The following is a 14,131-nucleotide window of genomic DNA, read 5'->3' as shown; positions in this document are numbered from 1 at the left end:
ATATCTCCTCTAGTCTCATCATGTAGTATCCAGTACTATAACTGTGTAATATCTCGCCTCTAGTCTCATCATGTAGTAACCAGTACTATAACTGTGTAATATCTCTCCTCTAGTCTCATCATGTAGTATCCAGTACTATAACTGTGTAATATCTCTCTCCTCTAGTCTCATCATGTAGTATCCAGTACTATAACTGTGTAATATCTCCTCTAGTCTCATCATGTAGTATCCAGTACTATAACTGTGTAATGTCTCTCTCCTCTAGTCTCATCATGTAGTATCCAGTACTATAACTGTGTAATATCTCCTCTAGTCTCATCATGTAGTATCCAGTACTATAACTGTGTAATGTCTCCTCTAGTCTCATCATGTAGTATCCAGTACTATAACTGTGTAATATCTCCCTCTAGTCTCATCATGTAGTATCCAGTACTATAACTGTGTAATATCTCTCTCCTCTAGTCTCATCATGTAGTAACCAGTACTATAACTGTGTAATATCTCTCCTCTAGTCTCATCATGTAGTAACCAGTACTATAACTGTGTAATGTCTCCCTCTAGTCTCATCATGTAGTAACCAGTACTATAACTGTGTAATGTCTCTCTCCTCTAGTCTCATCATGTAGTATCCAGTACTATAACTGTGTAATATCTCTCTCCTCTAGTCTCATCATGTAATATCCAGTACTATAACTGTGTAATATCTCTCTCCTCTAGTCTCATCATGTAGTATCCAGTACTATAACTGTGTAATATCTCTCCTCTAGTCTCATCATGTAGTATCCAGTACTATAACTGTGTAATGTCTCCTCTAGTCTCATCATGTAGTAACCAGTACTATAACTGTGTAATGTCTCTCTCCTCTAGTCTCATCATGTAGTATCCAGTACTATAACTGTGTAATGTCTCCTCTAGTCTCATCATGTAGTATCCAGTACTATAACTGTGTAATATCTCTCTCCTCTAGTCTCATCATGTAGTAACCAGTACTATAACTGTGTAATATCTCTCCTCTAGTCTCATCATGTAGTAACCAGTACTATAACTGTGTAATATCTCCTCTAGTCTCATCATGTAGTAACCAGTACTATAACTGTGTAATGTCTCTCTCCTCTAGTCTCATCATGTAGTATCCAGTACTATAACTGTGTAATGTCTCCTCTAGTCCCATCATGTAGTAACCAGTACTATAACTGTGTAATGTCTCTCTCCTCTAGTCTCATCATGTAGTATCCAGTACTATAACTGTGTAATCTCTATCTCTCTCCAGTCTCATCATGTAGTATCCAGTACTATAACTGTGTAATATCTCCCCTCTAGTCTCATCATGTAGTATCCAGTACTATAACTGTGTAATGTCTCTCTCCTCTAGTCTCATCATGTAGTAACCAGTACTATAACTGTGTAATATCTCTGTCCTCTAGTCTCATCATGTAGTATCCAGTACTATAACTGTGTAATATCTCCTCTAGTCTCATCATGTAGTATCCAGTACTATAACTGTGTAATGTCTCTCTCCTCTAGTCTCATCATGTAGTAACCAGTACTATAACTGTGTAATGTCTCCTCTAGTCTCATCATGTAGTAACCAGTACTATAACTGTGTAATATCTCTCTCCTCTAGTCTCATCATGTAGTATCCAGTACTATAACTGTGTAATATCTCTCTCCTCTAGTCTCATCATGTAGTAACCAGTACTATAACTGTGTAATATCTCTCTCCTCTAGTTTCATCATGTAGTATCCAGTACTATAACTGTGTCATGTCTCTCTCCTCTAGTCTCATCATGTAGTAACCAGTACTATAACTGTGTAATATCTCCTCTAGTCTCATCATGTAGTAACCAGTACTATAACTGTGTAATATCTCTCCTCTAGTCTCATCATGTAGTATCCAGTACTATAACTGTGTAATATCTCTCTCCTCTAGTCTCATCATGTAGTATCCAGTACTATAACTGTGTAATATCTCTCTCCTCTAGTCTCATCATGTAGTAACCAGTACTATAACTGTGTAATGTCTCTCTCCTCTAGTCTCATCATGTAGTATCCAGTACTATAACTGTGTAATATCTCCTCTAGTCTCATCATGTAGTATCCAGTACTATAACTGTGTAATGTCTCTCTCCTCTAGTCTCATCATGTAGTATCCAGTACTATAACTGTGTAATGTCTCTCTCCTCTAGTCTCATCATGTAGTATCCAGTACTATAACTGTGTAATATCTCTCTCCTCTAGTCTCATCATGTAGTATCCAGTACTATAACTGTGTAATATCTCTCTCCTCTAGTCTCATCATGTAGTATCCAGTACTATAACTGTGTAATGTCTCTCTCCTCTAGTCTCATCATGTAGTATCCAGTACTATAACTGTGTAATATCTCCTCTAGTCTCATCATGTAGTATCCAGTACTATAACTGTGTAATATCTCCTCTAGTCTCATCATGTAGTAACCAGTACTATAACTGTGTAATATCTCTCCTCTAGTCTCATCATGTAGTATCCAGTACTATAACTGTGTCATGTCTCTCTCCTCTAGTCTCATCATGTAGTATCCAGTACTATAACTGTGTAATATCTCCTCTAGTCTCATCATGTAGTAACCAGTACTATAACTGTGTAATGTCTCTCTCCTCTAGTCTCATCATGTAGTATCCAGTACTATAACTGTGTAATGTCTCTCTCCTCTAGTCTCATCATGTAGTATCCAGTACTATAACTGTGTAATGTCTCCTCTAGTCTCATCATGTAGTATCCAGTACTATAACTGTGTAATATCTCTCTCCTCTAGTCTCATCATGTAGTATCCAGTACTATAACTGTGTAATGTCTCTCTCCTCTAGTCTCATCATGTAGTATCCAGTACTATAACTGTGTAATATCTCTCTCCTCTAGTCTCATCATGTAGTATCCAGTACTATAACTGTGTAATGTCTCTCTCCTCTAGTCTCATCATGTAGTATCCAGTACTATAACTGTGTAATGTCTCCTCTAGTCTCATCATGTAGTATCCAGTACTATAACTGTGTAATATCTCTCCTCTAGTCTCATCATGTAGTATCCAGTACTATAACTGTGTAATATCTCTCTCCTCTAGTCTCATCATGTAGTATCCAGTACTATAACTGTGTAATATCTCCTCTAGTCTCATCATGTAGTAACCAGTACTATAACTGTGTAATATCTCTCTCCTCTAGTCTCATCATGTAGTATCCAGTACTATAACTGTGTAATGTCTCTCTCCTCTAGTCTCATCATGTAGTATCCAGTACTATAACTGTGTAATATCTCCTCTAGTCTCATCATGTAGTATCCAGTACTATAACTGTGTAATGTCTCCTCTAGTCTCATCATGTAGTAACCAGTACTATAACTGTGTAATATCTCTCTAGTCTCATCATGTAGTAACCAGTACTATAACTGTGTAATGTCTCTCTCCTCTAGTCTCATCATGTAGTATCCAGTACTATAACTGTGTAATATCTCCTCTAGTCTCATCATGTAGTAACCAGTACTATAACTGTGTAATATCTCTCTAGTCTCATCATGTAGTATCCAGTACTATAACTGTGTAATGTCTCCTCTAGTTTCATCATGTAGTAACCAGTACTATAACTGTGTAATATCTATCTAGTCTCATCATGTAGTAACCAGTACTATAACTGTGTAATATCTATCTAGTCTCATCATGTAGTAACCAGTACTATAACTGTGTAATATCTCTCTCCTCTAGTCTCATCATGTAGTATCCAGTACTATAACTGTGTAATATCTCTCTCCTCTAGTCTCATCATGTAGTAACCAGTACTATAACTGTGTAATATCTCTCTCCTCTAGTCTCAACATGTAGTAACCAGTACTATAACTGTGTAATATCTCTCTCCTCTAGTCTCATCATGTAGTATCCAGTACTATAACTGTGTAATATCTCTCTCCTCTAGTCTCATCATGTAGTAACCAGTACTATAACTGTGTAATATCTCTCTCCTCTAGTCTCATCATGTAGTAACCAGTACTATAACTGTGTAATGTCTCCTCTAGTCTCATCATGTAGTATCCAGTACTATAACTGTGTAATGTCTCCTCTAGTCTCATCATGTAGTATCCAGTACTATAACTGTGTAATATCTCCTCTAGTCTCATCATGTAGTATCCAGTACTATAACTGTGTAATATCTCTCTCCTCTAGTCTCATCATGTAGTAACCAGTACTATAACTGTGTAATATCTCTCCTCTAGTCTCATCATGTAGTAACCAGTACTATAACTGTGTAATATCTCCTCTAGTCTCATCATGTAGTAACCAGTACTATAACTGTGTAATGTCTCTCTCCTCTAGTCTCATCATGTAGTATCCAGTACTATAACTGTGTCATGTCTCTCTCCTCTAGTCTCATCATGTAGTATCCAGTACTATAACTGTGTAATATCTCTCTCCTCTAGTCTCATCATGTAGTATCCAGTACTATAACTGTGTAATATCTCTCCTCTAGTCTCATCATGTAGTAACCAGTACTATAACTGTGTAATGTCTCCTCTAGTCTTATCATGTAGTATCCAGTACTATAACTGTGTAATGTCTCCTCTAGTCTCATCATGTAGTAACCAGTACTATAACTGTGTAATGTCTCTCTCCTCTAGTCTCATCATGTAGTATCCAGTACTATAACTGTGTAATGTCTCCTCTAGTCTCATCATGTAGTATCCAGTACTATAACTGTGTAATATCTCTCTCCTCTAGTCTCATCATATAGTAACCAGTACTATAACTGTGTAATATCTCTCCTCTAGTCTCATCATGTAGTAACCAGTACTATAACTGTGTAATATCTCCTCTAGTCTCATCATGTAGTAACCAGTACTATAACTGTGTAATGTCTCTCTCCTCTTGTCTCATCATGTAGTATCCAGTACTATAACTGTGTAATGTCTCCTCTAGTCCCATCATGTAGTAACCAGTACTATAACTGTGTAATGTCTCTCTCCTCTAGTCTCATCATGTAGTATCCAGTACTATAACTGTGTAATATCTCTCTAGTCTCATCATGTAGTAACCAGTACTATAACTGTGTAATATCTCCTCTAGTCTCATCATGTAGTATCCAGTACTATAACTGTGTAATGTCTCTCTCCTCTAGTCTCATCATGTAGTATCCAGTACTATAACTGTGTAATATCTCTCTCCTCTAGTCTCATCATGTAGTATCCAGTACTATAACTGTGTAATGTCTCTCTCCTCTAGTCTCATCATGTAGTAACCAGTACTATAACTGTGTAATATCTCTGTCCTTTAGTCTCATCATGTAGTATCCAGTACTATAACTGTGTAATATCTCCTCTAGTCTCATCATGTAGTATCCAGTACTATAACTGTGTAATGTCTCTCTCCTCTAGTCTCATCATGTAGTAACCAGTACTATAACTGTGTAATATCTCTCTCCTCTAGTCTCATCATGTAGTAACCAGTACTATAACTGTGTAATGTCTCCTCTAGTCTCATCATGTAGTAACCAGTACTATAACTGTGTAATATCTCTCTCCTCTAGTCTCATCATGTAGTATCCAGTACTATAACTGTGTAATATCTCTCTCCTCTAGTCTCATCATGTAGTAACCAGTACTATAACTGTGTAATATCTCTCCTCTAGTCTCATCATGTAGTATCCAGTACTATAACTGTGTAATGTCTCCTCTAGTCTCATCATGTAGTATCCAGTACTATAACTGTGTAATATCTCTCTCCTCTAGTCTCATCATGTAGTATCCAGTACTATAACTGTGTAATATCTCTCTCCTCTAGTTTCATCATGTAGTATCCAGTACTATAACTGTGTAATATCTCTCTCCTCTAGTCTCATCATGTAGTAACCAGTACTATAACTGTGTAATATCTCCTCTAGTCTCATCATGTAGTAACCAGTACTATAACTGTGTAATATCTCTCCTCTAGTCTCATCATGTAGTAACCAGTACTATAACTGTGTAATATCTCTCTCCTCTAGTCTCATCATGTAGTATCCAGTACTATAACTGTGTAATATCTCTCTCCTCTAGTCTCATCATGTAGTAACCAGTACTATAACTGTGTAATGTCTCTCTCCTCTAGTCTCATCATGTAGTATCCAGTACTATAACTGTGTAATATCTCCTCTAGTCTCATCATGTAGTATCCAGTACTATAACTGTGTAATATCTCCTCTAGTCTCATCATGTAGTATCCAGTACTATAACTGTGTAATGTCTCTCTCCTCTAGTCTCATCATGTAGTATCCAGTACTATAACTGTGTAATATCTCTCTCCTCTAGTCTCATCATGTAGTATCCAGTACTATAACTGTGTAATATCTCTCTCCTCTAGTCTCATCATGTAGTATCCAGTACTATAACTGTGTAATATCTCTCTCCTCTAGTCTCATCATGTAGTATCCAGTACTATAACTGTGTAATGTCTCTCTCCTCTAGTCTCATCATGTAGTATCCAGTACTATAACTGTGTAATATCTCCTCTAGTCTCATCATGTAGTATCCAGTACTATAACTGTGTAATGTCTCCTCTAGTCTCATCATGTAGTAACCAGTACTATAACTGTGTAATGTCTCTCTCCTCTAGTCTCATCATGTAGTATCCAGTACTATAACTGTGTAATATCTCCTCTAGTCTCATCATGTAGTATCCAGTACTATAACTGTGTAATATCTCCTCTAGTCTCATCATGTAGTAACCAGTACTATAACTGTGTAATATCTCTCCTCTAGTCTCATCATGTAGTATCCAGTACTATAACTGTGTCATGTCTCTCTCCTCTAGTCTCATCATGTAGTATCCAGTACTATAACTGTGTAATATCTCCTCTAGTCTCATCATGTAGTAACCAGTACTATAACTGTGTAATGTCTCTCTCCTCTAGTCTCATCATGTAGTATCCAGTACTATAACTGTGTAATGTCTCTCTCCTCTAGTCTCATCATGTAGTATCCAGTACTATAACTGTGTAATGTCTCCTCTAGTCTCATCATGTAGTATCCAGTACTATAACTGTGTAATATCTCTCTCCTCTAGTCTCATCATGTAGTATCCAGTACTATAACTGTGTAATGTCTCTCTCCTCTAGTCTCATCATGTAGTATCCAGTACTATAACTGTGTAATATCTCTCTCCTCTAGTCTCATCATGTAGTATCCAGTACTATAACTGTGTAATGTCTCTCTCCTCTAGTCTCATCATGTAGTATCCAGTACTATAACTGTGTAATGTCTCCTCTAGTCTCATCATGTAGTATCCAGTACTATAACTGTGTAATATCTCTCCTCTAGTCTCATCATGTAGTATCCAGTACTATAACTGTGTAATATCTCTCTCCTCTAGTCTCATCATGTAGTATCCAGTACTATAACTGTGTAATATCTCCTCTAGTCTCATCATGTAGTAACCAGTACTATAACTGTGTAATATCTCTCTCCTCTAGTCTCATCATGTAGTATCCAGTACTATAACTGTGTAATGTCTCTCTCCTCTAGTCTCATCATGTAGTATCCAGTACTATAACTGTGTAATGTCTCCTCTAGTCTCATCATGTAGTATCCAGTACTATAACTGTGTAATATCTCTCTAGTCTCATCATGTAGTATCCAGTACTATAACTGTGTAATGTCCCCTCTAGTCTCATCATGTAGTAACCAGTACTATAACTGTGTAATATCTCTCTAGTCTCATCATGTAGTAACCAGTACTATAACTGTGTAATGTCTCTCTCCTCTAGTCTCATCATGTAGTATCCAGTACTATAACTGTGTAATGTCTCATCTAGTCTCATCATGTAGTAACCAGTACTATAACTGTGTAATATCTCTCCTCTAGTCTCATCATGTAGTATCCAGTACTATAACTGTGTAATATCTCTCCTCTAGTCTCATCATGTAGTAACCAGTACTATAACTGTGTTATATCTCTCTCCTCTAGTCTCATCATGTAGTAACCAGTACTATAACTGTGTAATGTCTCCTCTAGTCTCATCATGTAGTATCCAGTACTATAACTGTGTAATGTCTCTCTCCTCTAGTCTCATCATGTAGTATCCAGTACTATAACTGTGTAATGTCTCTCTCCTCTAGTCTCATCATGTAGTATCCAGTACTATAACTGTGTAATGTCTCCTCTAGTCTCATCATGTAGTATCCAGTACTATAACTGTGTAATATCTCTCTCCTCTAGTCTCATCATGTAGTATCCAGTACTATAACTGTGTAATGTCTCCTCTAGTCTCATCATGTAGTATCCAGTACTATAACTGTGTAATATCTCTCCTCTAGTCTCATCATGTAGTAACCAGTACTATAACTGTGTAATATCTCTCTCCTCTAGTCTCATCATGTAGTATCCAGTACTATAACTGTGTAATGTCTCCTCTAGTCTCATCATGTAGTATCCAGTACTATAACTGTGTAATGTCTCTCTCCTCTAGTCTCATCATGTAGTATCCAGTACTATAACTGTGTAATGTCTCTCTCCTCTAGTCTCATCATGTAGTATCCAGTACTATAACTGTGTAATGTCTCTCTCCTCTAGTCTCATCATGTAGTAACCAGTACTATAACTGTGTAATATCTCTCTCCTCTAGTCTCATCATGTAGTATCCAGTACTATAACTGTGTAATGTCTCTCTCCTCTAGTCTCATCATGTAGTATCCAGTACTATAACTGTGTAATGTCTCTCTCCTCTAGTCTCATCATGTAGTAACCAGTACTATAACTGTGTAATATCTCCTCTAGTCTCATCATGTAGTATCCAGTACTATAACTGTGTAATGTCTCCTGTAGTCTCATCATGTAGTATCCAGTACTATAACTGTGTAATGTCTCCTCTAGTCTCATCATGTAGTATCCAGTACTATAACTGTGTAATATCTCTCTCCTCTAGTCTCATCATGTAGTATCCAGTACTATAACTGTGTAATGTCTCTCTCCTCTAGTCTCATCATGTAGTATCCAGTACTATAACTGTGTAATGTCTCTCTCCTCTAGTCTCATCATGTAGTAACCAGTACTATAACTGTGTAATGTCTCTCTCCTCTAGTCTCATCATGTAGTAACCAGTACTATAACTGTGTAATGTCTCCTCTAGTCTCATCATGTAGTATCCAGTACTATAACTGTGTAATATCTCTCCCTCTAGTCTCATCATGTAGTATCCAGTACTATAACTGTGTAATGTCTCCTCTAGTCTCATCATGTAGTATCCAGTACTATAACTGTGTAATGTCTCCTCTAGTCTCATCATGTAGTAACCAGTACTATAACTGTGTAATATCTCCTCTAGTCTCATCATGTAGTATCCAGTACTATAACTGTGTAATGTCTCCTCTAGTCTCATCATGTAGTATCCAGTACTATAACTGTGTAATGTCTCCTCTAGTCTCATCATGTAGTAACCAGTACTATAACTGTGTAATATCTCTCTCCTCTAGTCTCATCATGTAGTATCCAGTACTATAACTGTGTAATGTCTCCTCTAGTCTCATCATGTAGTAACCAGTACTATAACTGTGTAATATCTCTCTCCTCTAGTCTCATCATGTAGTATCCAGTACTATAACTGTGTAATGTCTCCTCTAGTCTCATCATGTAGTAACCAGTACTATAACTGTGTAATGTCTCTCTCCTCTAGTCTCATCATGTAGTATCCAGTACTATAACTGTGTAATGTCTCCTCTAGTCTCATCATGTAGTAACCAGTACTATAACTGTGTAATATCTCTCTCCTGTAGTCTCATCATGTAGTATCCAGTACTATAACTGTGTAATGTCTCCTCTAGTCTCATCATGTAGTATCCAGTACTATAACTGTGTAATATCTCCTCTAGTCTCATCATGTAGTAACCAGTACTATAACTGTGTAATATCTCCTCTAGTCTCATCATGTAGTATCCAGTACTATAACTGTGTAATATCTCTCTCCTCTAGTCTCATCATGTAGTATCCAGTACTATAACTGTGTAATGTCTCCTCTAGTCTCATCATGTAGTATCCAGTACTATAACTGTGTAATATCTCTCCTCTAGTCTCATCATGTAGTAACCAGTACTATAACTGTGTAATCTCTCTCCTCTAGTCTCATCATGTAGTATCCAGTACTATAACTGTGTAATATCTCTCTCCTCTAGTCTCATCATGTAGTAACCAGTACTATAACTGTGTAATCTCTCTCCTCTAGTCTCATCATGTAGTATCCAGTACTATAACTGTGTCATGTCTCTCTCCTCTAGTCTCATCATGTAGTAACCAGTACTATAACTGTGTAATATCTCCTCTAGTCTCATCATGTAGTAACCAGTACTATAACTGTGTAATATCTCTCCTCTAGTATCATCATGTAGTATCCAGTACTATAACTGTGTAATGTCTCTCTCCTCTAGTCTCATCATGTAGTAAACAGTACTATAACTGTGTAATATCTCTCTCCTCTAGTCTCATCATGTAGTATCCAGTACTATAACTGTGTAATGTCTCTCATCATGTAGTAACCAGTACTATAACTGTGTAATATCTCTCTCCTCTAGTCTCATCATGTAGTGACCAGTACTATAACTGTGTGGTCGTCGTCCAGGCCAGGTTGTGTGTGTACTCCTACTACAGAACAGCCTGCTGTTCATCTTGCTCCGTCATCACACACTCCTCAAGAACCACCTCCTCACTACACACACACACTCCTCAAGAACCACTTCCGCAGGCATTGACTTCCCCAGATAGAAGTTGGTCTCCCTAGCTGAGATCACCTGGCTCCTGGAAAACACACCTGAAGGAACCACACCTGAAGGAACCACATCTGAAGGAACCACACCTGAAGGAAACACACCTGAAGGAACCACACCTGAAGGAACCACACCTGAAGGAACCACACCTGAAGGAACCACACCTGAAGGAACCACACCTGAAGGAAACACACCTGAAGGAACCACACCTGAACGAAACACACCTGAAGGAACCACACCTGAAGGAACCACACCTGAAGGAACCACACCTGAAGGAACCACACCTGAAGGAACCACACCTGAAGGAACCACACCTGAAGGAACCACACCTGAAGGAACCACACCTGAAGGAAACACACCTGAAGGAAACACACCTGAAGGAACCACACCTGAAGGAACCACACCTGAAGGAACCACACCTGAAGGAAACACACCTGAAGGAACCACACCTGAAGGAACCACACCTGAAGGAACCACACCTGAAGGAACCACACCTGAACGAAACACACCTGAAGGAACCACACCTGAAGGAACCACACCTGAAGGAACCACACCTGAAGGAACCACACCTGAACGAAACACACCTGAAGGAACCACACCTGAAGGAACCACACCTGAACGAAACACACCTGAAGGAACCACACCTGAACGAAACACACCTGAAGGAACCACACCTGAAGGAAACACACCTGAAGGAAACACACCTGAACCTCTACCTGAACACACCTGTATCAACACTAACACTCACCTGGCCTCCCCTCCACCTGGTCACACCTGTATCAACACTAACACTCACCTGGCCTCCCCTCCACCTGGTCACACCTGTATCAACACTCACCTGGCCTCCCCTCCACCTGGTCACACCTGTATCAACACCAACACTCACCTGGCCTCACCTCCACCTGGTCACACCTGTATCAACACCAACACTCACCTGGCCTCACCTCCACCTGGTCACACCTGTATCAACACTAACACTCACCTGGCCTCCCCTCCACCTGGTCACACCTGTATCAACATCTGTTCAACACCAACACTCACCTGGCCTCACCTCCACCTGGTCACACCTGTATCAACACCAACACTCACCTGGCCTCACCTCCACCTGGTCACACCTGTATCAACACCAACACTCACCTGGCCTCCCCTCCACCTGGTCACACCTGTATCAACACCAACACTCACCTGGCCTCACCTCCACCTGGTCACACCTGTATCAACACTAACACTCACCTGGCCTCACCTCCACCTGGTCACACCTGTATCAACACCAACACTCACCTGAACACACCTGTATCAACACCAACACTCACCTGAACACACCTGTATCAACTCCAACACTCCATTATCAAAACACTCCAGTGACCAAGCCCTTGATTTTCTCAAACTTGTTCACGCATTCATATGCTCACTAACTTCCAGCTTCACTTCCTTGTCTGTTGTTGTTTATGTCTTGTGATGCACTAGGTTTATATGAAAACAACCCAACCACAATATTTATTCTAAAAATAAAGACTTTCAACAATCTGGGACTTTGATTATTTAGAAGGAGAACAGCAGAGAGCTCTGTTTCCACGCCGACGGAGGAATGCAAACATGTCCACAGGGTTGACCCGCTGGGAGGGGGGGGACGGGGGACGGGGGGGGGGACGACGTCAGAAGTCAGAACGTTGGACGCTTTAACTTGAAGACCACGTCAGATCTCCTGAGAGAAGATATCTATTATCTCTGCTATCAACTGAGAAAGCTGAGACGAAACATCAATAAGGGAGTATAACATTAAGAGCATGGTATCATCTGAGAAGACTCCTAGGGTGATGGTATCATCTGAGAAGACTCCTAGGGTGATGGTATCATCTGAGAAGACTCCTAGGGTGATGGTATTATCTGAGAAGACTCCTAGGGTGATGGTATCATCTGAGAAGACTCCTAGGGTGATGGTATCATCTGAGAAGACTCCTAGGGTGATGGTATCATCTGAGAAGACTCCTAGGGTGATGGTATCATCTGAGAAGACTCCTAGGGTGATGGTATCATCTGAGAAGACTCCTAGGGTGATGGTATCATCTGAGAAGACTCTTGGGGTGATATTTATGGTATTATCTGAGAAGACTCCTAGGGTGATATGGGTGATGGGTTTATCTGAGAAGACTCCTAGGGTGATATGTGGTGATGGTATTATCTGAGAAGACTCCTAGGGTGATTTTATCTGAGGGCTCCTAGGGTGATGGTATTATCTGAGAAGACTTCTAGGGTGATATGTGGTGATGGGTTTATCTGAGAAGACTCCTAGGGTGATATGTGGTGATGGTATTATCTGAGAAGACTCCTAGGGTGATATGTGGTGATGGTATTATCTGAGAAGACTCCTAGGGTGATATTGGTATTATCTGAGAAGACTCCTAGGGTGATATGTGGTGATGGTATTATCTGAGAAGACTCCTAGGGTGATATGTGGTGATGGTATTATCTGAGAAGACTCCTAGGGTGATATGGTGATGGTATTATCTGAGAAGACTCCTAGGGTGATGGTATTATCTGAGGAGACTCCTAGGGTGATGGTATTATCTGAGAAGACTTCTAGGGTGATATGTGGTGATGGTATTATCTGAGAAGACTCCTAGGGTGATATGTGGTGATGGTATTATCTGAGAAGACTCCTAGGGTGATATGTGGTGATGGTATTATCTGAGAAGACTCCTAGGGTGATATGTGGTGATGGTATTATCTGAGAAGACTCCTAGGGTGATATGTGGTGATGGTATTATCTGAGAAGACTCCTAGGGTGATATGTGGTGATGGTATTATCTGAGAAGACTCCTAGGGTGATATGTGGTGATGGTATTATCTGAGAAGACTCCTAGGGTGATATGTGGTGATGGTATTATCTGAGAAGACTCCTAGGGTGATATGTGGTGATGGTATTATCTGAGAAGACTCCTAGGGTGATATGTGGTGATGGTATTATCTGAGAAGACTCCTAGGGTGATATGTGGTGATGGTATTATCTGAGAAGACTCCTAGGGTGATGGTATTATCTGAGAATACTTCTAGGGTGATATGTGGTGATGGGTTTATCTGAGAAGACTCCTAGGGTAATGGTATTATCTGAGAAGACTCCTAGGGTGATATGTGGTGATGGTATTATCTGAGAAGACTCCTAGGGTAATATGTGGTGATGGAATTATCTGAGAAGACTCCTAGGGTAATATGTGGTGATGGTATTATCTGAGAAGACTCCAAGGGTGATGGTATTATCTGAGGAGACTCCTAGGGTGATGGTATTATCTGAGAAAACTCCTAGGGTGATGGTATTGTCTGAGAAGACTCCTAGGGTGATATGTGGTGATGGTATTATATGAGAAGACTCCTAGGGTGATA

The 14,131-nt window shown here is 39.5% G+C and overlaps 1 protein-coding gene and 1 long non-coding RNA gene across 3 annotated transcripts in view; one reads left to right on the top strand and one right to left on the bottom strand.

Annotated features, from left to right (window-relative positions):
* The window catches only part of LOC123742546 (thrombospondin type-1 domain-containing protein 4), a 52,989-nt gene extending 42,136 nt beyond the window's left edge, over positions 1–10,853 (top strand). The window contains exon 12 of the mRNA XM_045717606.1: positions 10,559–10,853. Coding sequence (XP_045573562.1) covers positions 10,559–10,764 — 206 coding nt within the window. The 3' untranslated portion in view covers positions 10,765–10,853. The remainder of the gene's footprint in view (positions 1–10,558) is intronic.
* A 664-nt stretch (positions 10,854–11,517) lies between these two features.
* LOC123742563 (uncharacterized) lies at positions 11,518–12,128 on the bottom strand. Of its 2 annotated transcripts, XR_006769720.1 has the most exons (4): positions 12,074–12,128; positions 11,936–12,041; positions 11,589–11,732; positions 11,518–11,546 (listed from the first exon to the last, which is right to left on the bottom strand). It is a non-coding gene; the product is annotated as an uncharacterized lncRNA (long non-coding RNA). The 2 variants fall into 2 exon arrangements; XR_006769721.1 differs by lacking the exon at positions 12,074–12,128 and having other exon boundaries at positions 11,589–11,758; positions 11,914–11,950.
* Positions 12,129–14,131: the final 2,003 nt, after the last annotated feature.

Source organism: Salmo salar, chromosome ssa04 (assembly GCF_905237065.1).
Source record: "Salmo salar chromosome ssa04, Ssal_v3.1, whole genome shotgun sequence".
NCBI classification, from domain to species: Eukaryota; Metazoa; Chordata; class Actinopteri; order Salmoniformes; family Salmonidae; genus Salmo; species Salmo salar.
Note: the sequence above shows the minus strand (reverse complement) of the source record. Positions and strands in the feature narration are given on the sequence as shown.